Source organism: Apteryx mantelli, chromosome 2 (genome assembly GCF_036417845.1).
Source record: "Apteryx mantelli isolate bAptMan1 chromosome 2, bAptMan1.hap1, whole genome shotgun sequence".
NCBI lineage: Eukaryota > Metazoa > Chordata > Aves > Apterygiformes > Apterygidae > Apteryx > Apteryx mantelli.
In genome coordinates, this window is record NC_089979.1 from 73,662,885 (window position 1) to 73,686,517 (window position 23,633).

At 35.7% G+C, this 23,633-nt stretch overlaps 1 protein-coding gene across 1 annotated transcript in view; it reads left to right on the forward strand.

Annotated features, from left to right (window-relative positions):
- The window catches only part of RANBP9 (RAN binding protein 9), a 40,578-nt gene that overhangs the window by 11,152 nt on the left and 5,793 nt on the right, over positions 1-23,633 (forward strand). Inside the window, exons 3-10 of the mRNA XM_067290894.1 lie at positions 9,780-9,832; positions 11,912-12,079; positions 15,320-15,342; positions 17,293-17,477; positions 18,263-18,375; positions 19,511-19,619; positions 21,014-21,204; positions 22,795-22,942. Coding sequence (XP_067146995.1) covers positions 9,780-9,832; positions 11,912-12,079; positions 15,320-15,342; positions 17,293-17,477; positions 18,263-18,375; positions 19,511-19,619; positions 21,014-21,204; positions 22,795-22,942 — 990 coding nt within the window. The remainder of the gene's footprint in view (positions 1-9,779; positions 9,833-11,911; positions 12,080-15,319; positions 15,343-17,292; positions 17,478-18,262; positions 18,376-19,510; positions 19,620-21,013; positions 21,205-22,794; positions 22,943-23,633) is intronic.

Below are 23,633 nucleotides of genomic sequence, written 5' to 3' on the forward strand. Positions count from 1 at the left end.
TTCCAATTTCTTCTTCTTTACTTAGCATCTGGTAATAGGACCACAGTTTAGGAAGACCTTACCTGTATAGGGCCAGCATGTTACTAATAGGGTCAATTAGTTTAAACTCGTTACTGCAGCAACATCTGTTTTCAAGGCCTAAGCCTAGCCATGGAAGCAATGCAGCCATATTTTATGATACTGTTTAAAAGTAATAAATCCTAAACTACCAAAAGCAACTCAGATGTCTGTGTATGTGGTTCCAGTACAGCTTGCAACCTTCATAAATGCCCACAGATAATTTAAAGCTGTTTAATTGGGGTTCCCTTTGGTAGTGGCTTTTATTTTTTTTTTTTATAAACCTGACTCAAAGTATTTCATCAGTGAAATATATGGGCAAGTCTAGCAGCATTTTTATAATTTGTGTGCTCTATTTGGTGTGACTTGCCTCAATTCATCAAAAACCTTTTACTAAAACCCTAGTCTGGGAGACTTATTTTTTGTACTGCTGTAGCACTTGGAGACCTTAGCCCTGGACTATGATCTTGCATACCTGAAGATTGCTAAGCAATCCCAAAGATGACTCTCCTTGACCAAAGGAGTATGGTCCTTTTCAGTAGAGGGCATAAATACAGCATGGCTTTTGCTAACTCTATCTGTATGAGAACAGCATTGTTTTTGTCATGCTAATAACCTAAGTCAGTAAATTCTGTATGTATTGGGGAGTTAAGGGCAGAGTCTTGAGCAGGAATTTGAATGCTTTAATTTTGCAGACATTCATGATAAGGAACTCCTAGGCATTAGGGACACTTTGTAGAAAGCATGAAAACAGGCTTGCTAGAAAATAACAGATGCCTGTGGAGGTTGATGTTGCCGGTCAGATGAAGGCAAAAGTTGCTTTTTGATGCTAAATGAGAGTTCATAGGGCATAAGATACCATGCAAAAACTGCTTGTAACAAACAAGGAAAAGGGAAGTGAGAATGAAGCTGAAAAGTAGTAAGGTTCAAATGTCTTTGACATAGAAACTGTCTTGGTATTTGTATGGTGTTTGGCACAAAGGGTCCTAAGGTCCTTTCTGTGCTGCTGCTGCAATACAGATATGTGAAATAATTGTCTTGAGAATTTTTGAAATTTCTTAAATGTGCTAACTAGTTGTCATGTTGCTCTGTAAATATTTTCTGTTGTTCTGCATTTCTTCAATTTTCTTCCTTAATTTTTTGCCTCCTTTTGCAGTCTGAGGACCTGTGTTTAATTTTCCTTTTATACTGTTTTTTAATTTTTTGTTCTGTTTTACTTTGTTTTGTTTGGCCTTATGTGGAGCATTGTGAACAGGGATGTGCGCAATGGGAGATGGCAAGAGCAAATGACTAATGGACGTAGGTATGGGGAAGAGTACAAAGATGACGATTAAAAGGTATGGTAGGAAGAACAGTAGTAACTGCAAGTTATATCCTGTTCTCTATTGGTAGCTCCAGTTAATAAACAAAAACAAACATGTCAGTCAAAGCAGAGGGTATTGCAGCAACTACTGTCAAAATACTCTGATATAGCTGGAGAAACTAAACATAGCTGTAGCTTTAACTTAAACTTTTTAAAGCTCCAAATGTACTCCTCATTTGCAATTGTTTTACCAGAGAACCAGAAGTAACATAGAGTTTTTATTCTGTAATTTCTTAATATAGTGCTCAGGGGAATGAGATGGGCATTGTATTGTCTTTTCCATACAACTCTCATTTTTTTTATCTAAATTTCTAGGGTAGGAGCCAATTAGCTAAGATTGCCAATGATTAATGATCTAGGAATTGGAATGAATGAATATGTGCTATGTTCTGTAGATGTGTTCTTATTATAAGCCGTAGTCTCTAAATCTATTACGCTCCTAAAGTTATTTACTGTCCCCTCACTTTCCCCAAATGACTGTGGTGGCCATTCTCTTATATTTGGATGCACTCTTTTTCCAGCCTCTCTCAAATTTAGCTTTCAGTTTTCTAATGCTGCTTTTTACTGAGTTCAGTTCTGCTAATCTTTTACATGTATAGGTCCTCAGACTTTCCGTAAAGGGATAATGCATCTGCCTTACAGCCCCACAGTAAACATGTTATTTCAGGTAGCAGTTAGTTTCCTTCTTACACAATTGAAAGATACTTGCATGATGCTATCATAGTTTCTGTGTAAACTACAAGTCTTTAGCTTTGTGCTGTTTGTGTTTGCTAGCTTTGTGCTGTTTTTGAGGGCATCCTTCTGCAGTTGTGAATAGCCATCTATAATCTCTCCCAGTTAAGGGTCTGTGAGCTTTATGGGAACCTTTGGTAGCACACTTTGACAGTCCATTCTGGGCATGTAAGCATATTCCAGTTCCACTTTCCAAGGGGCTGTGTCAAGGGCATCCAGTGACTACCTGGCTTTTCAGAAGCAAAATACTGTCCCATTATTTTAGATAATATATAACGTATGTGTGTATAATTTATTGTGTGGTCATCCATTTCCACACGTATTTCAGTCCTAGGCTTGTTGGCTCCTGGAATGAATCTCTTTGTCTCCAGTCATGGCAATGGCTTTTGAATGTTTACAGTTCTTACTCTAAGCTGTAGTTTGAACACTTTGTGGTTATTTGGCCACGAGAAGTAGTCTTTGAACATTTGTTGGGTTCTTCTTCTTGTGCCAGTTTGTAACTTATGCCAGCTACACAGTAAATGAAAATGGGTAGCTCATTCTCCAAAAGTTGATCTAAGAGTGAGTTATTTTTCAGTCAGATTACTTCTCCAATATGGCTGTTTGTATGGCTTTGTGAGTAGCTCTGGCAGCATAAGAGAGAGGAACTTGGGGCAAGAATGAGTGTCTGGACTCAGGTAGTGTGGGAATGCTAGTTTTGGCCATGGTACCGACTTATGCCCATTTAATGATAGTTGAAGTACAGCTTTTCTTTTTTTAACTTTGAGGAGAGACTCACTGGTGTCTTGTTTCCTTTACTTGGAAAGTGAACTCTTTGGGAAAATACATTTATCCTCAGTATTTTGAATTTCTGTCCATTCTTTGCATTATTCATTGATTTGTAAATACAATTACTAACAATGGGCAAATCATAGAAATTACACTTATTTCTGGGTAGTCTATACTGCTTTTAGAGCAGGTGAGGAAAATGTGTGCTTAAAATCCAAAGTGCTCTAAGCAGGTGTGCTTTTCTGAAGAGAAGAATGAAAAGCGTTGGAAGTAGTAAATGTCTAGGAAAAAAAAGTGAAAGTTCAGTTTAGAAAGGCTTTAATCTTTTAGCAAATAGCACTTAGAATAGCTTACATTTCTGTGAGCATGGTTGTTTAGTCTGTAGTGTGGTTGTATTGGTGCAGATCTTCATGGGCATGCTTTATGTTGCATGTGTAAGTTCTATGCTACTACTAAATGTTCTACACTAAAATAAATTGTTAGTTCAGCAACTCATGCAAATTACCAGTGTGTTTTTTGCTAAAGCACTGTAAATAAGGCTTTAGATACTTCTGGATGGCTGTTTTTTAACACTGACCATACAGTCAATTGTTTGTTGCTTTGGCAGTGCATGGCAGTATACATCTTGCACATGATGAGGCGGGCGTAGAAATAAACAACTATCCTAAAGAATCAAATCCCATGAACACAAGGTTTAACTTTTCATGTAACACTCATGCCTGTGTTTTAGTCTGAGCTGTCCTAGTGTGTTGAGTGACGTTTATGCAAAACCTGTGTTTACTGTCTTTCAGAGCATGTATGTGTATAGCTTTAAACAAAAATCATACTTTCTTATTTTGAATTTTGCTTCTGTTGCAACAAGTTGGCTTTCCCTTTAGCATCTAGTATACCCATTTTCTTGTTCCCAACAAAGCACAAACCAGTAAACAAAATACAAAACAACTTCAGTTCCTGTTTTTTCACTTGTGTTCTGTATGTTACTAATCTAACCTAAAAGCTTAGTGTGGTCTTAAGGCCTATTTTTCAGTTTTGATATGTCCTCAAAAAGCAGTTATCAGTCTCTTGGCAAAACAGTCTTTTGTTACAATACAATATCTTAACTGTGTTCGGTCTCTGTTTGCATATGGATATGTCTTGTGGCATTAATAACAGATTACTGGTGTGTAGAGGTGTGTAGAGATCTGATGCAAGGAAAGTCTGAAGTGGCTTTCTTGCATTAGTGTCTTGATTTGAATTGCAGCAGGTGCAAGAGGAGATTGGGTCATGAGTCAGAAAGACTATGTTCTCTGAAGCTATACTTCTTTTTTTACCTGAGTATACAGGACCAGACATTTGAGAAAGTGGGAAGAAATGCAACTAAATATGCAAGAGGATTATTTGAGATTTGTGCTTCATTAGTCAGAGATGTGAGGAACTGAAACAAAAGAGGTTTATTTCGTTGTTTTTGTTTTCTAGAAATGAAGGTTCCTAATTTTAAAAAGAAAGACCAAGAGAATATATTTCATTTCTTGATTCTTGTATATATTTTTTTAAGTTATTGCTTTCTTATGAGGTTCATTCACGCAAATGTAATACATGAATACTAATCTTACTGCAGACCTGACATATATTACCTTATCTCTGCAGCTATCCTTTTCTGGCAATATATTACCCCAAAAGGCTTTTGTGTTTAGAAGTGTTACTAGGGAGAAATTGTGCAACCTCAGAAAGTCGGAAATATTTCTGAAGATTAGATCAGTAAATTAGAATCTTTCTAAGAACATTATAAGAATTACAAGAAAAACATTATAGGAATAACAGTTTGAAACCCTATAAAGGATGATTGCCTGACCTTTTTTTTTTTTTTTCTTCAATGTAGAACTGGATTCATCTGAAACCTGGGCTTATCATGTTCAAAATACTGTTTCCTTGGAAACATTCCATAAAATTAAACTTGTCTTCAGTTTGAAATGAAAGACTCAAACTGTCTATGGCATATTTTGAAACACTTAAATAGAGAAAAAAATTAACAGCTTATTTCTTATTGTGATTGTGTAGACAATAAGGCTCTTGGATTGGCATATTCCTACAAAATTTTGGTGCAGACTAACTATATTAAAGATGGAATTTAGACACCTTAGTGTGCTGTATTTCTGACCTTAAAATTAGTATCAGTGAGGGCAGAGTAGGAAACTGTAGGAGGACATTATTTGAACTTTTACATCCTTGCAAGTCGGTCAATTGCAAAGCCTCTTAAAATGTCATTTAGTCTTGAAATTCGTACAGATACTGCAGTTTTTTTCTACTTTTACCTTTTTACTTAGATACTTTCTTGGCAGTAAAACAAACTGCACCCACTGTATAACTGACATTTTTCAGAGTATGTAGTTTGTTTTTCTTAGTTGTCAGCTGATTTGAAACATCAGAATGTTATCAGTTGCCTTATTTATGGGTGTAAATTTGTCTTAGTGCTTGGACTCAATTGCCTTAGGTTCCATACAGATATTTTGGTAACTTAGGCTTTACCACTGCATGATGTTGAGTCATGTTTTTTTAAATTTGTAGCCTGTAGATGAAAACAGGATCCAGATACCAGCTTGATCATTTATTTTTTATCATCACCAAAACAACTTGGATTTCAAGGTATGATGCAGCAGTTCCCCCAGTTATACCATCTTTAATGTAACCTGTAGGCACAATGAAAGCAGGAATTTGACTCTCTGCACATTGAGCTTCCTAATGAAATTTGTAGTAGGCTCTTAAATTTTTTTTTTTATTATAACTTACAGTTGTGTCTGAGTATTTTATTGGTCTTTACAAATAGGTTGGAATATTTATGTATTTTTTAACAAGAGAAGTGATATTTAGCACTTAAATTCATCTTTAGCACTACTAAGTTTTCCAAGGTACCTGTGATTTGATATAGTTCTTGAGATTTTGTATTATTTCTTAAGGAACAGGGTGGACAGTACATAATTATCTGAATTCTGATCATCATTGTTGACTTCCACGTTGGAAGATCTTCCATACATCTTCCATATAGTGGCTAAAAAAAAACCCTGCATAGTTTTGAGTAGAAATCAGAATTGTGAATCTCTTGCATGAACTCTGTTAATTGATTTTTTTTTTTTTCCTTCTTCTTTTTCTTTAGCAGTCTCCAGTTCTGTACTATCTCTTGTTACTAATTTTTATTTCTGTTTGTTTCTGCTTATTTTTATATTTCTCACACTTAGTCTGTTCACATCCACATAGAAGCCTTAGACTCCAGCAAAAATGGGTGAATTCAGCTCTTTGAATGAAAAGATACTTGAAGAGAAAATTGTTTTTGTGAGGTTGCTGCTTCTCATATTTCACTGCAGGGAAGCATAGGCTTTTCAGTCTATGATAGTGGAAAAAGTAGGTATCATAATGCATGCATGTTTGGTATTTACTTTGTGGCAAGAAGCTGAATCTTAGTCTAATTTTAGACTTCTGTAGTTTTGCAGTATTCTGAAGAATTTGTATATGGCTTGCAGTTGTGAAGTGTAAACTAAATGATATGCTGAGATTTTAAAATGACAACCTGGAACAAGAGTAAATGCAATTGGAAATGGAAAATCAAGAGTACTTAAGATGCTCTTGCTTCCTTGGTCCTTAATTCTAATTTGGACACACTTTAAATCAGTTTTCAGCTTTGGTCTTTTATTTTAGTCTCTAATCAGTTGACTTCATGTATCCCATGACTAGTTTCACACATTGTTATTTATAATTTTATGAGGTGATGAGTAGCAGCAGGAGAGACCAAAACGCTCAGGAAGAGGGGCTTCTTAAAGCTGGTTGTTAGTCCACCTCTTTCTGTTTGCCTGTATAAGTAATCCTCCTACAGCAGCAGCCAGCGACATTTATGCATGGAGAGCTGTGTAGAGGCACTGCAGGTAAGCAGGGAAGAGTCAAGGGAGGCAGCCTCCAACACATCATTACTCCATTCTGTCAAGCCAGCCAGATCATGCCTATCTTTGGAAGAGCCTGCATGGTGGTGTGAGCATGCTGCTTCCTGGCCTTCACATGGGGCCTTTTCCCAGGGCCCTCGTTCTGGTATGGCACGGCCTGCATGGACCTGCTCTTCCTGTCTGTTCATGGCTCTCTCCTAGACAGCACCCGTTTCTGTGACAGTACATCAGCGACTGATCGAGAGTAGTTTGAGCCCGCGTTGCACCTGGGTGCTAGTGTGTCTGTTCCTTGTGCTGTCCTTCTGCATTTTTATAGTGGGCGAAGGGAGGTAGACTCGAACGCTTAGCTCTGCCACTGAGTTTCGCCTGGTCCTGAAACACCTGTTTTGTGAACCTTAAGGAAGCATATATGAGGACAAATTGTATATTTCATCCAACTAAAGCAAGTAGTTCTACCAGCAATGACTCTGGACCTAAATATGAACTACGCTTGTTTAAAAATCAAAGAAAAGAGACTTTTCAATTTATGAAGCTCATAGGTGCCAGAAATAAAAAATTAAAGCTTCTTTTTCTTAACAATTACATATAGTGTTCTCACATAAATACAATTCATGTTGATGAATTTCGGAGTATCTAAAAAACATATGTCACAATACTGTTTTCCCTATCAATTTACTATGTAGTATATCTAGTTGGACATGAGATCAGCTGTTGATCCAGCTATTACTATAGCTAATTATAAATTAGCTATAGATTGTAGCTGATCTTTTTTTCCTTTTGATGTCTAGAGTAATTATGTTAATTCATTGAAAGGTTTTAATCCAGTTTTACTTGAGTTTCTGTTAATACCTTGTCTCCTGGATGAAATATTGTTAATATTCCAAATGCTCTTAAGTGAATCACAGGCAAAAAAAATGTAGTGTTGAAATATCAGTCTCTTTCCTGGGATAGTGTCAGTGTTCTAGTCATTGCCAGTGGGTGAAGAATCTTTGTTCCCAGCTGTATTAAATTTGGTGGGTATCTTGTACAGTGATTCCATGTTTATGATGATTACGGGGTTAAAGAGTCTCAGAAGACATTTATGATATCTGAGGGGAAAATCCACCGTCTTCATATTAGTGTCAGCTAGAACCACAGTGTTACCTATGGTGATCAATTTCTAGCTATCATTTTATGTTTTTGTATAACCTTAATCCAATTTCTATAAGAATACTGAAATGAAACTTTATTGGGAATATGGCTCACTTTGAAAGACTCTTGCAGTTGACGGACTTGTTTTTAAAAGTTATCTAAAATTATTTAAAAAATAAATGTCCTTAAATTTGCTTACAGGAAACTTTACAGTAATGAATTTGCAGTCTTTCCATGAGAGTACCTATGTTCAAGATGCAATGTTAGGGTTTGCCACTTCTTGCTTTCATTTATAATTGTTTTGTTGACTCTGCTGTTGTAATGGTGCCTCAGTAATGTAATTAGCTATGCAGTAAAGACTAATCCTTTTGTTTGTTGCCCTTTGCTTCAGCTCTCCCGTATCTTTAAATGGACTATCTCCTGTATACATTTTTGAGGTTTTATTGTGTGTGTTGGAGAGAGAGGGAGATGTGTGTATAAGTTAGAAAATGTTGGAGGGGAGCTTTGTAAGTACCAAATATAGAGGCAGGTAAGGTAACTGTTAGAGGTGATCAGTAGAAAAAGCAGAAAGCCTTTTACACGATTAAGCATATGACTTCGCTGATTTCCTACGCAGTTTCATTCTGTGTGTAGTTAGCATGTAGTTAAAATAGCAGATTAGCCTGTACTTCCCAGCAGAATAATTCCTTAAAAATTACATCTTGCTTGGTGATAATCTGAAGGTCATATTTGTAGTCTTAAACTATTTTCAAATTGGCATGAAGGGATATTTTTTGTTTCATACAGCTTATTTTTTATTTCATGATAGATTTATGTCAACTAGATTGAACTAGTGTCGAAATGAGTTGTGTGTTTTGATAAATGAGGAAACGTTTAGGTGATTTTTTTAGGAGGTTAGGTGATTTTTGAATGCTTGCTTTAGTTACCAATTTGGGTTTGGTTTTTTTTGTTTGTTTTTTTTGAGTGAAAGTCTAGTCCTTCATTGTGCTGTCTTTCTTTTTCCTGTCATCTTGGGCATGAAATGACTTTTGCTTAATAAGTAGATGTAAAACAGATTTCACTGTCTTCAGGTAGTGTGATATGAGGAAAAAATGCATTTTGACTTTCAAGTATTTTGTTGTTAAATCGTTAAAAATTGTATTAGACACTTTTTTAAAGCTAGTGTTCGTAAAGCTGACTTTTGGACTTTATTTACCTAGCAATAACTTGTTTAGACTTAAAATTATTGGCTAGTACAGTAAAAATATTCACCCTCTTGTTTGCCAGCAGATTGCCAACAGCTAAGTAACGTTACCAGTAAATTTCTCCAGATAGCATTCTGCTCTGTGACCCAGGCCTGCGATGGTCTTTTCTTCAAGGATACATTTTGCTGCTGAAATAATGCAGAGTTTTGCATTTATTTTACAAAATAAGTAATTTCAGGTCGTCTGCAAAAGATGATTAAGTACATAGAAGGTGATGAAATTGTCATGTGTATGGCTTTACCCCTTCTTTCAAAATGAGAGATGGCCTTTGGCATTCTTCAGCCATGCTTTAAACATTATCTCTACCATCAGTGTTCTTTGTAGATAACCCAAAATGCCTGAAGGAGAAGAAAGTTGTCCTTGCCTCCTGCAGAGACGGAATCTGTCTATAATAAACCATATACAGCAGGAATGATTTCTCTGTTCAGTTCCATTGCATTTGTGCCAGTATTAAATGGTCTCTTAGCAGCTTAATTAGTATGTGATTAATCAGCAGTGTTTCTTGGTGATATCCTACACATAAACACATTTTTGTTAAGAGACAGGTACATTTCTTTTGTTCTTTCATTTTTACAGTTACATGGGAATTGGGCTTTCGGCACAGGGTGTGAACATGAATAGACTACCAGGTATGTTTTAGTATTTATTATATTTGATAAGTTATATTGCTTAATTTTGTTTTGAACTGTGTTTGATAGGAAAGTTCTGGTAAGCGCCAATGAGTGTAGCATGGCATAGCTCTGCGTTACATTTATTTATCTGCATTATGTAAAGCATCTTAGTGTTATTTATAATGCTATGCAGATACTTTATAGCAAACAAATATATTTTAAAAATTCGGTCATGGTTCCTGATAAAAATGGAGCTTTAGAAGATTTCCTTACTCTGCAAACTGAATTTTTAATAATAAGGATGAGCTGCTATGATAAAAATTTTCTTGCCAAGCATAAAGTGAGAGCTCCTACTATTGTTTGCAGTAGTGTTACCTTTCCAACTTTAACGGTAAGCCTGCATAGTGAACTTTTAAGTGTTGACTGTTCAGTTGATTTACATGATCTGGGACGCTGTCATAACAAGTGTCTGCAGTATCTCTGTATAGTATATAAAGATGTTTTCTCTGTGTGTGTGTGTGCGTTTTTATTTTAATAAACTTTTATATTTAAAAAGGGGCTGTTTTTTGGAAAATGTTACTATTAACCAAGTATAAAATCATGTCGAAATGACCTTAGAGAATCTGTATTCTTTCTTTTGCATTGTTAATTTCTCACTCAAATGCTCTGCTAGAGACCCTAACAGTAATAGCAAATTGCAGTTACACTTGTTAGCACATATAAAGGTGATGAATTATTAATGGCTGGCATTAAGTTTATTTAGAATAAGATTTAGGATGCATTGCAAATAATGTATCAAAGGTACTATTAATCAATGTAACTGCAATAATTTTTGGTATTTAATTTACTGAGAGATGCTTAATGTGGTGCCTACTGAAACAACTGTATATAAATCTGTCATGGATCATACTGATTAAGGGCCCACCTAAGTATGGAAATACTTTTAAACTAAATTGTTTTGCAGCAGCTTGACAGGAAAAAAAAAAAAACCCACAGCCCTCTACTGTTAAAAATATGTAGAGTTGTCAGTATAAATTATCATAGTCAGAATGCATATTGCCCTATGAAATTTGGCAACTTGTGTTAAAGATTGTGCTTTTACTCAGTCTTTAATGTCATGGTAATGTATTCGGGGAAGTCATATCCCTTAATCCAGACCCTTCAGTTGTCTCAATGGATATGGAAATAGGATTGGAAGTTGAGTTGTGGTTTCTTTATATTATTCCGAATAGGCATTTAATAGATCTGTTAGGAAGATTTTGTAGTGCCAGAAAGATCACTTCTTTTCTAGGTGTTTTTACTTGGTATTGAATTACAGAGAGTCCAGACAAGAATTTTTAAAAGAACTCAGACTACAATTGCTTGCTGACTAATATTTCATTAAATGTAATTGTATGAAGCTTCTTAACTGGTTCTGCAGCTTCTTCACCTGCAAAATTATCACTGTTTTTATATACATCTTGATTTGCTTGCTGGCTGTGACTTTCACCTGTTTTGGGGGGTTTTGTTTTGTTTTGTTTTTCCTTTTAGCTTTTTCATTTTTTGAGACAGCAAAGCTAGTGATATTGTAGTCTGGAGACTGAGCTATTATGAAGAGTGCTGCTTGCTGCTGAACAGTCATTAGGAATAATCAGGAGAAGTGCGTTTCCCCAGAGATACATGTTTGGGTTTTAGCCAGAAAGAATTTGATTATGACATATGGCTGCAATAGTCTTGCAAGATGAAAGGGAGAACAAGAGGAATCTTCACTGCTTTATTGGGCCATGTCAGATCTGCAAATAGCTTTTCAAATTTGAACATTGTAGCTGATCATATTTTCAGTGTTGATAATTTTGCATGTTTGCTTAAAGAGAAAAATATATATTTTTTCTGACTTTGTGTTATCTGTTGGGTACTACAAATGGAACTACATGTTCAGCCATTTTGATAAGAGAAGTGGTCTTTTTTTAATGAAACAGGTTTGTTAAGAAATTTTAGAAATCAGAAAGCTGAGCATAGTAATTAACCTTATTAACTTGGATTGGAATATACTAACTTTGCATAGTCTTTTCATTATATTAAAAGAAATGAATACATTTTGAATGCTTTGTTCTCTAGGTTGGGATAAACATTCATATGGTTACCATGGAGATGATGGACATTCATTCTGTTCCTCTGGAACTGGACAACCCTACGGCCCAACATTTACTACGGGTGATGTCATTGGTTGTTGTGTCAACCTTATCAATAATACCTGCTTCTACACAAAGAATGGACACAGCTTGGGTATGGAGAAACACTATCATTAATGTTAACATTTTGTCTGTAAATCTGATGCTTTCTGTGAATTTTAAGTCGGAAACTCTCTTCCTGTTAGGAACTAAGTATTTGAATAGTTCTTTTAATAGTCTCAAAATCTATGGATTAATTACAGAATTGGGAAGAATAATTCCTTATGTGCCATTTGCACTAATTTTCCTTATGAATTTGGAAGAATTTGCCATGGCATCTTATTCCATTGGATCTGAATTTATGAACTCAGGGCTACTAAAGGGGCTAATATTTGATGCTTATAATGTACAGTAATTCTCATCCGAAGTTGTGTCAATTAAGCCCAAACCTCCTCATTTGTTCTAATTTGTAATTACATATGCTACCAGTTTAGAACAAGACTGCCAGTCTGTCCTCTGGACCAAAGAGAATGAGGATAATTTTAAAATTTGGTGCTGCTATATGGGGACCACATAGTTTCCACTAAAACCTTTAAATGAAATGGGCATTATTTTGAACATCTGTTGAGGAAGAGTCTTTTGTATTCCCAGTCTGGAGCCATGCATAGTTGAGATAAAGCCATGAATTATACAAGTTGTCCTAAAATTAAGTCCATTAAATCTCTGTGATAAATTTTAGCATTATGCAACATTGCAAGACAATTTTGAGTTTGAAGATTATGGGGGTGTAGAGTTTTTGATGCACTCTATGTGATAATTCAGTAACTGCATGCGATTTAATCAGCAAAGGTATATGTTGTAAGAAAAGAATGTCTATTTCCTGGATTAAGGATAAGGCAAGGGCTTGGGACTCTGTGAATAGATCTTAGAAGTGCATTGAGAGGAGTAGGAAGTTTCAAGGGATAAGGCTCAGAAAGAAGAAAAAGGCTTTTGTCATGGGTAATGACATGGAGGACAGGGGAATGCAGTACGGAAAAGAGGGTCTAGCTTGAAATGAAATAAGATGTTATTGAGATATGGAGTCTTAAAGTCAGTGTTCTGTTTTCTACCACTTCCAAACATGAGGGCAGTTTGGTAAGTTGTAAGGGAATGATGTGGTTTAAATTCTTCTCCTTGTCTCTCAGAACAGGACTTGGTTTGCTCAGGCCCAGAGCAAACTGATCTAACTTTGGAGTTGTGCAGTCTCTTCCTTAGAACAGGGCTTAGATGTCTCCAGAGGTTCCTTCCAACTAAATCGTTCTGTGATCGTGTCATGTGATTTAATGTTCTTGTCAACTGAATGGGTCTGTGTATCTGGACTTAAAACCTTAACACCTAGGGCAGTGGGGCACTTTAACCACATACTGTCTTTTCTATGGGCCCTATTTCGAGGGATATATCAAAATAGAAGATACAGGTTCATGTCTTGTTTGCCAAAGTCTTTAACTGGTGGGTTAAAGCTGAGAATGGTAGTCTGGCTTCTTCTGTTTTTGGAGCTAGGTAAGTTGGATCAGATTGTTGGTCAGCCAAAAAGACCTTGGTTTTCTGACTGTTGTTGGGGTCATGTGCATGGAAGAGCTAAGTGGGAAGGAACAGAGCCTCCTCTCTCACTGGAAGTCTTCAAGTAGACTGGATTAGGCCAACTGTGAAATAACACATGATTAAAATGTGTTTAAAAGGAGAGCTGAATGGCATAGTTGAAGAGAGGCCAATAAAATGGTATCTGTCATAGAGACAGCCTGACAAACATTTCAGAATTTTAGAAGGAAGCCCGACAGCTATTTTGCTTTGGTCGACTTTGCTAACTTGATTTTCTGACGTGAGCTTTGCCTCTGTGTTTAGGAAAAATAAAAATAAAAATTCTGGCTATCTTGCTGAGTTGTTGTTGCTACTACTTGTCCAAAATTCCCATAAAATCATGACTTGGAGGACATTGAGGTTTCTATTCTGGGCCATAGATGTAGCCAGAGTACTGGGTATCTCTGAGTCAGCCCAGGATTTGACACTACAGAAAGTGCTAAGTGCATGCAGTTATTTGGGCAAATGTGAAATCCTGCGTTGAGAGGAAAACAAAAAAGGAAAAAACAAAAAACAAAAAAACCAAAACAGCCAAGAGTTGTGGCCCAGATAACTTACAATGTACAGTAACTGTTTATTTAAGGTCATGGAAATGGCCGCTTGGTCATCATTTATCCATCCTACCAACTGCCATGGTCGTTTTGGACAAGGATGAGTTGGATGTCAAAATGTGCCAGCCAAAGTGGTGATAGCTTACAAAAAAATCAGGGTGTGAATAGGTAATAAGTAAAATGATAAAATTGGGATGAGTTTGGAAGAAACAGCAAGATTTACTATATTCATCATTCTTTGATAGCAAAGATGTGAGTTAGGAATCCAGATATTCTTGAGATTTGAGATCTTGATGAAGAATGGAGATGGAAAGCAGGGGTGGAATTTAGGACAGAAGGTTAAAAGCTTTGTTTTAATCTTAAATTTGAAAGGGCAATGATATAAAACAAATACAAGCTTGAAGGGAAAATTAGATTTGAATCATAACGCACAAGTAAAATTGAAGGAATATATGCAACATTGAAGGAAATTATGAAATACTGTTACTATTTGGCTGTCAGAAGTAGACTTCCTCATATTTATTTATAACTGAAAGCTGCTTTTTCTAAATTGCTTGAAGTTCCTGAAATATGTAGAGGTCAATTTTTTCTTTAATCCTGAGACAGCAAAATCACCGGCTTGGATTTATGGGTGGATGGATACTTGTGATTATGTAACAGGATATGAAGCTGTCTTGTTCAAAGACCAAAACACTCTCGTGTGGATTAGAGTGCATCAGTTACCAGACTGGTTTGGAGTATTACAGATATGTGCTACCCATGTAAAGATAATGACTACTTAGGAAGAAGACTAAGAGTACAAGAAAAGACACCACTGACCCCTGTCTCAATATTCAGATAAGCAAGTGAAAAAATATCTTCCGATATTTTTACTTACCATGTAAATTTTAATCTGTAGCCAGAATTTTTAAACTTTTTAATCTGCATATCTGTATGATACATTTAAATTTTTTGCCCTACTTTGAAAATATTTGAGTGCTTTCAAATTATTTTTTTTTCTTTTGTCAAATGTAGCCGTGTTTTACTCAAGAACATCAGTTGTGCCCAAGCATCATGGATATCACCACACTTAAATACTTATTTATGAGTGTTTGGGGGAGTTTCCTGAACAGATAATGATATACTTAAGAAAATCAGGCTAGAATCCAGACATATGGAAACTAATCTTAATTTTATCTTCATTACAGGCATCGCTTTCACAGACTTACCGGTAAGATAAGTGCATTTTCAAGTAGCTGATAATAATGTGTATTATAAACCAGTGTTTCACATTTATCTTGTGCTTCTTGGAAATGATAATCTTAATCCATTTAATATCAGATATTTCTCATCATTATTTCAGTGATGATTTGTTAATTGAAGCAAAAAGTTTTTTGTTTTTACACCAATCCTCATGAAGGGGTGTGTGGGGGGGTATTCCTGTTCAGATTTGTATTCAGGCAATTCTAGTTGAAGTTTTCCAGAAAATAATATATACAATTAATTATCACATACTCTGGCAGATGCAGGCCTTACATACAAGGTTAAAGCACCAGCATCATGCATATATATAGAACTATATATCATATGCAGAAAAGCTGGCTACTTAAGACATTGGTCAGTTTAATTCATGCTTGATGCCTAGGTTTCAAAATCTTTTTTTATTCTATTCACTCCATAATATGAAACATGTTAATTTTTTTTTTTTTTTTTAAGAAGGCCATAGACACCTTGAAGTCTTTTATCTTTTTGGTCGATTCAATTGTACTTTCATTAAATCATTATAAATGTGTCCTCTATGCTACTGGTACAGGCATGATGCTGCACTTCCTTTGCTTTTTCTCATCCACTTCACTTCAGATTTAATCGGGTTAGGGTGCAGTGTGTGACGCAGTTCCATCTGGCCAGCTACTGTTTGCTGTGGCTGCAGGAGATGGGGACAGAGATTAAGGAAACATGAAGTCAACAACCTGGGGCGCCCCTCTGCCCTGCCGCAGGGCTGGGCGCTTCCTGCTGCTCCTGCACCGGAGGGATGCTGGCAGGGGCCTTGCTAGTACCAGTACAGACAGACTTTGACATTTTAATCTGAAATTTGGAACTGGACTCCTTCTCATTATCATTGATTGTTTTCATCTCATTAAAAGATCTGACTCTCATGCTGCATTGCTTAGTCTAGATAACACCATGAGAAAGGTGTTGGGTTTTTTTTGTTTTTTAAACAAAAGAGAGGCAGACAGGCAAAATAGGCTTTGGTATGGCTTTAACAACCTCTTCTTTAGCTTCACCGGGATTCTGTGTTCCTAGTGACCTGCATGTTTGTAACTTATTGATGGCTGAAATTCAGTTAGCATATGTTATATGCTAATATGTTGTAGTTAAGCATACTATATGTTAATAGTATGCTTACCTACAGAACTACCCTTTGATTGCAGTGTAAATCTGATGTAGATTTAAAAAAAAAAAATCAGTTGCATTGCCATTGCTCAGGTGCTACTCACATTTAAGAAAGTTACTTTAATCCCACCAAGCAGATTTTACTCTTCTCATATTTGGCATATTTTAAATTTGCACTGAGACCTAATCTCCAAGCAGAAAGTAAAACTAAGACAACAATAAATGCTTTAAAGTTTTTTTTTAGATACAAGTCCAGGAATTCACAAGAACTTCAATGCACTGTTACAGTTCTTTTTAGGCGCTACACTTGGACTTTGAGGCTAATGAGTTCTCTATCCTGTCAATTCTTACCACTAAAATTCAGCGATGTTTTAAGTATTTCACCCCAAAAGGAAAATGGCCCACTTTGTAAGTTTAATTTTTGTTCTCTTTTAAAAAGAAACTTTTAATCCAGGTCTTTAAAAATCATTAAAAAAATTGGTATTTAATATTTTGTAAAATTGAACCCAAGTTGTAAACTTTAGCACAGTTAAAAAACCCTACATTTTCTGACTAGAACGAGAATTATCAGTAAGGCTTTTTTTAATTTCAAAGATTTCAACCACTGAGAATAAAATATCAGTTATTGTATTGCTGAGTTGGTATAAGTTCCTTTAACCACTGGGCAGATGATCCAGAGGTATTTGTTTCTACACGCCACTAGTAGCATTGGGGATATTATTACAGAGTTGAAAAAAACATGGGAATTGAGAATAAGAGGAAAAACTAACCAAAAAATTTCTTGCAGCCAAACTTGTACCCTACAGTAGGCCTTCAAACACCAGGAGAGGTTGTGGATGCTAATTTTGGACAACATCCATTTGTATTTGATATTGAAGACTATATGCGTGAATGGAGAACCAAAATTCAGGCACAGATTGACAGATTTCCAATAGGAGATCGGGAAGGAGAGTGGCAAACAATGATTCAGAAGTAAGAGTTTGTATACTGTTCTGAAGTGTGTGTGTGTGTATATATATATATGTATATATATAAAAAGTTCATACTGGATGAGTTCAGAGGTTTTCAAGACATTTCATCTATTGTCTTGATTGTGCAAATAATTAGTATTAAAAACTAGTATGAATAGTTTCCTTGACGTGACAGGTTTGGAGTTATCTACAGCGTTACTTATTTAAGAATTTGTAACAGTGAGTGTAAATCATTCTGATTTGGGCCTGTCTAATTTGGGTTGGTGAGATTAGAAAAATTGCCATGCTCAAAACTGGCAGTTCTAATACTTTGTGCTCTGGAAATTTCTCTTCCCTTCACATTCTTAACCTTTGGCATGCCAGGTAGGCTGGTGGCACATTGCTGTATCCTTTGGAAAAATGGTGTTTGTTTGCTTTGCATTTTTTATTTCTTCAGTGAAAACAAAAAATTAGTGTGCAGAAATTTCACTTCAACGTGTGCAATGAGCAATAAAGAAAATTAGCGGGTAATATTGTAATTGATCCTACCTTTGGGTAATGAATAAATTCGTCAAAATAGAAAGATAGGTTGACTTTCTGACTTTTCTATACTATATTTTGGAGAAGATACTGGCTCTTAATTAACTATTTTTGTCTGACTGGTTTAGAAATTTTTTGAATTTCAAATAGAATTTGTTAATTCAGTCAGTCACTTTATTCAGAAAAGGGGTCTTACATTCAAGAAGTCCTCAGTTTCTTACCTGCAGCTAATAAATGTTTCTGAATTTTGTTTTTCTTTATTTTTAGAATGGTGTCATCTTACTTAGTTCACCATGGATACTGTGCAACAGCAGAGGCATTCGCCAAGTCCACAGACCAGACTGTGCTAGAAGAATTAGCTTCCATTAAAAATAGACAAAGTAAGGCTGGAAAGCACATTACATCCTTTTCTTTTTTCTTCTTGAACACATTTAACCTAAAACTTTCTCTTAAACGTCATCGTAGAATTTCCTTTCAGCATTATTCTATAGTACAATTCATTGCTTTCACATAAAACTATACATTTATGAACAACTGGTTAAGATGAACTTCTGCACTAATAATTTTGGAATTTGTTTAACATAGAGAAATGTGGAAAATCATCTGTTGTCTCTCTCTTGAATGGAGAACTGGGATCTGTCTTAAATGTGTCTAATGTCTCTAGGCTAGTGTTTGTAAGAGCTAATAGTCAATCACAAATAGGAATATAAAATTTAGTCTTGACAAAAGTTTAAACTTTTATCTCAACTTTGAAAAGTGGTAGAGTTTAGAGAATGTTTTATATGTTAAACCAAATTTGAATTTTTCAAGCTTACAGTTGTGTGTGGGGGGGAAGACAAGAGGGAAAACTAATGTTAATAGTTCAGTTAAAACTGCTGTTTGGCAGCCTGATTAAAACAGTACCTTCTCCGTTCACTTAGGTCCCTGCTGCACGAACACAAGCATGTGTGTGTGTGTGTGTGTGTGGCATACAGAGATTAAATTGTGTTTTTCTTAGTCAGAATTGAACCTCTGGGAGTAGGATGCAATTTGAATATCCTTGGGTGACTGCAGTTTGGTATGTGCTTATTTGTAATAGTATGAAAATGAGAAATAAATTGCAGAACAGTGTCTGTAATCTTAATCCAGCTCTAAATGAGCTATTTGAGTCCAAAGTAGTTATACACTGGCAATAAATAACAGTATTTAATGAGTAGTCCTTCAGGTATTTGTAGGTGAAGTGCAGTTTAAAAATTTTCCTGTTGAACACTTTATAAGGAAGCGTGGTCTGTCTTTACGCTTTTTTTTTTCTAAAAGGGAAAAGCCTGTTGATTGATGCTTGCAGTGTCTTTTAATCATTAACTTACATGTATTAATCCTTGAGATGTCCTTTTAAACTGATGTTGGTTTTGGTGAACAGAAGTTCAGAAATTGGTTTTGGCAGGATGAATGGAGAACCCATTGAAACAACATAACAGCTGTATCCAAGTTTACTAGAAAAAAATCCTAATCTCTTATTTGTTTTTTGGTGAACAGGAATTCAGAAATTGGTTTTAGCAGGAAGAATGGGAGAAGCCATTGAAACAACACAACAGTTGTATCCAAGTTTACTAGAAAGAAATCCTAATCTCTTATTTGCATTAAAGTGAGTCTTCAAATTATACAGATGTGTGTTTATAGATGACACAGTACCTTCTGGGACTAGACAGTTATTCATTTAAAGCTTTCACAGAAACTTAAGCAGCATTTTTAGAAAATGTATTTAGTTCACTTTTTCTTTGCTATATTTATTTGCTACATATTTAACTAGGTTTTGTCATCAAGGTTCTGTGTTTTGCAGCATAATTCGCATCTCAATGTAGAATTGTCCTCCAGAGCTAAGTTTTTAAATCACTTTTGATACATATATAATTATCACATTCAAGAAGTTTGAGTCCTGTCACATAAGCTGGTCCATTCCTCTGGATGACTGACTTTACAGACCAGTTTAAATATAACGATGAGCTATTTCACTCCTTGTCACTTTATTAGAAACCTCTGGCTAATATTGTGGAAATTCCATAATCCCAAAGTGTTGTCTTGGCTTCCCAGCACACAGCATTCTCCTTCAGTTCGTTCTGGCATTTTTACATGCCAGTTGCACTGTTGCTCCAGAATTTTGTATCATATTGTAAAGTTTGAAGATGCAAAAAAAAAAACCCCAAACTGTTATCAAACATAGGACAAAGTAATATAATTTTTATGTACAGTTAAGTAAGTAACTTTGAAGGTATTTGATCAAGTCTGTCACATTCAAGTGCTGAACAGAATTCACATGATAGTATTGCAAGCTTATCACAGAATTCACAGGCCTTATTACATGAACCTTTTGGTGAAAGCCTTCACTCAGTAATGTCAACTGTAGGTTATCTTTTTCTTGATAGCCACCTGTCTTTCAAATTTTGCCTGTTTTATTAAGACTATCCAAATCTAAATGTTAAGCGGTATTTCTGAGCTTCATCAAAGTCCATAATAAAACTTCCTTATCTAAAGTAAAGTTATTTGACAAAGAGGAACAGCCTCTAAAGGGAAGGTTTGTATATGAGCTTGCTTTTCTTTTGAAACTTTTCTAATACAAATGTTTAATGTTAAGCTTTATCATTGTAATGCTTACTGTTCCAGACATTTGAACTATGTCCTCATTTACTTTGAGAGAAACGACAGGCTTAGAACTACATAACTTCATATCCTTCTCAAGGAGTAACTTTGCCCCTGCCAATAAAACAAAACAGTTAAAACAAGAAAACTTAGTTTACTTTTCTGAGGGCTTATTGCTGAAATCTGTCCTTGAAGGATAAGATTCCTGTTCTCCTCCCTCATAAATTTTGCAATTTTATATTTCGGCCAAATACTCTTAAGCTCGTTGAAGATTGGGTTACTGATATCCAGCATTTTGTTGAGAAAACTCTTTGCATATTTAACGCAAAAATAATTGCTTTCATTTGGTAAATTGAAATGCATAAGTGGTTTATCAGCTTAACTTCTTTGTCTTTTGTTTAGGGTGCGCCAGTTTATAGAGATGGTGAATGGTACTGACAGTGAAGTGCGGTGTTTGGGAGGCCACAGTCCAAAATCTCAAGATAGTTACCCTGTTAGCCCACGGTCATTTAGTAGTCCTAGCATGAGCCCCAGCCATGGAATGAATATTCACAGTTTGGCAACAGGAAAAGGGAGCAGCACACACTTTTCTGGTAAGTTGATTTGGAGAATATACCACATCTGTAAAGCTTTGTCTATAATTCTGAGTATCGGGAAGAGTTACAAATATTAAACTTGCAGACAGGCAGTTTGTTTTACTTTAGAGTTGAGACTGAATTCGCTCTCCAAAGAATAGTTTTAATGATTTAAAATGTATATTATTCTCAGTCGTTTGGGAAATGAAAAGTATATAAATGGAATCAAATCTTTTTTGCGTCTGCTCTTGCTTTTACTAAGTATTTGCAAGGTAGGTTACTACTGGATTTTAAGAAATGATTGCTTCTGGGAAATGGGTGGTGGGGATTCTGAAGTGAATTTCTGTTGTCCTTTTGATAATAACTTGTGCTTCAGGCAAGGTGGTGTAAATCCAATAGGTTGTGTAGACCGTTTGCTTCTTAGTGTGTTTGTTGAGTAGTGGGTGGAACAGGTCTGTAAAGGACCCTTCTAACCTCAACCATTCTGCGAACTGCTGAGGTAGAATATTGTATAGAAAATATCAGGAGCTTGGTGGTAGATTTAAATGAAAGAAAAGGGCTTTCTGTTGGCAGCCAAATTTCAGTCTGCACAGTTAAAACAGTTCTGAGAGGGTCTAGCTGGTCTTAAAGCTTCATTGGCAAGCCAGGAAATGTTCAAAGCTGCCCCATGCCAATGCGGAAGGTCCCAGTGCCTACTCTGCCACGGCAGAGAAGAGGTTGGGCACGTTAAAGCGGTATTTTATTGTGCCATCTTTGAACCCAAGGCTCTTTTGTTAGCAATCAGGGGACATCAACTTCTAGTTCTGTTTCATTTTAAAATCCCAACGGATGCTGATACGGGGCTTCCCTCTGTACCAGTTGCTGCTCGAAAGGCAGCGGTTTCACTTTTCTCCCTCTTTCTTGCCTGTGTTCTCATGTGTTTAACTGTTGTCCCACTCAGATTTTCTCTGGTTTCTTCAGGTGGCTTGTTGTAGAAAGCATCTCTAAATTTCTAATTTTTTAAACAGAGGCATCACTTAATAAACAAATTGATAAATGTATTATTAGAATTGAGGTTTGGGATTTCCTAGATGGCAAAAAGTGCTTATCTAATAAGCACTACCTATGACCTGTCTCTATATTAGAAGATAGTAGGAAGCTCCTGCTTTGGGGCTTGATAGAACTGGGAATTACATGTTTGCTTCAAACAGTAGTTTCTTGATTATATTTTAGAAGGGTCAGATGAGATATTAGCCAGGCGTAGTAATTTAACAGCATGGTATAATTTTATTTAGCAAAGCACAGTATTAGCAATTAAAGTAATTATATGGGGAAGAGGGGAGGCTATATTTAAGTGTAGCAACATGTGAAGTGTTTTCAGCACTGAATTTTATTGCATATTGATCAAGAGTTAGGTAATTAAGAATTAGTAAGATGAATGTCTGCTTCCATTCTTAAAGATTACACTGGACTAGAAAAGATTTTCAGATCTCTCAGGAATGATGTATCAATTATAAAACTGAATCAATTTTTTCAGATTTTACTGATAACTATGCTTATTTCACTTGTACAAATCAGTAGTTACAAATCAGTTTGTAAATAATTACAATTGTAAAAACTTTTTTTCAGGTTTTGAAAGTAGTTGCAGTAATGGAGTAATATCAAATAAAGCTCATCAATCTTATTGTCACAGTAAACACACGACCACCAACTTGAATGTACCAGAACTCAACAACATTAATGTATCAAGATCACAGCAGGTTAACAGCTATCCCAGGTGAATAAGCTTCAGATGTTTCTAACTTACCTTAAGGCTTGCATTTTCCACATGTTTATACTGCAGAGAAGAGTTTTCAGTGGGATGTGATTTTCTTTTTCAAGGAGAGTTGAAACACATAGTATAAGTGGCCAAGGGGAGATGAGAAGTACTGCTTCTCTCACAGCTTGTTATGTAGTTGCCGTAGTGTGTTTTGGTTTTGTGTTTTAGCTTTTCAAGCTCAATAGACCGTTGTTGGTTTTTCCTGTTTGGTTAAAGAAATGCAATAAGCAAAAATAAATTACTTTGCTTATAGCAAGTTATGATCAGTTATAAAGTCATATGGGGAAGATTAACTAGCTGTTAAGCACTTGGGATTTTAATTTAAACCACTGCGATTAATTTGAGTACGTTCAAAGCACACTGGTTTTTTTGGAAAGGGGTAGCAAAGAGTGCTATTCTTGGAGTTACCCTGTGCTGATTGAATAGGATAGGAAATAGTTTGGGTAATGAAAAGTTATCCAGATACTGCCACAAATGGACAGCATTTGCAGAGTAAACACAATTAGATGCACATGAAATGTGGGCTCTCTTTCATTTCATATATAATGAGAATTGTTTGCTTAACTCCAATCACTGTCACTTGTACAAACCCCTTCAATTCAGAGAATGAAAATAAATACATTAATCAGGGCATAATTATCAAGCTGTA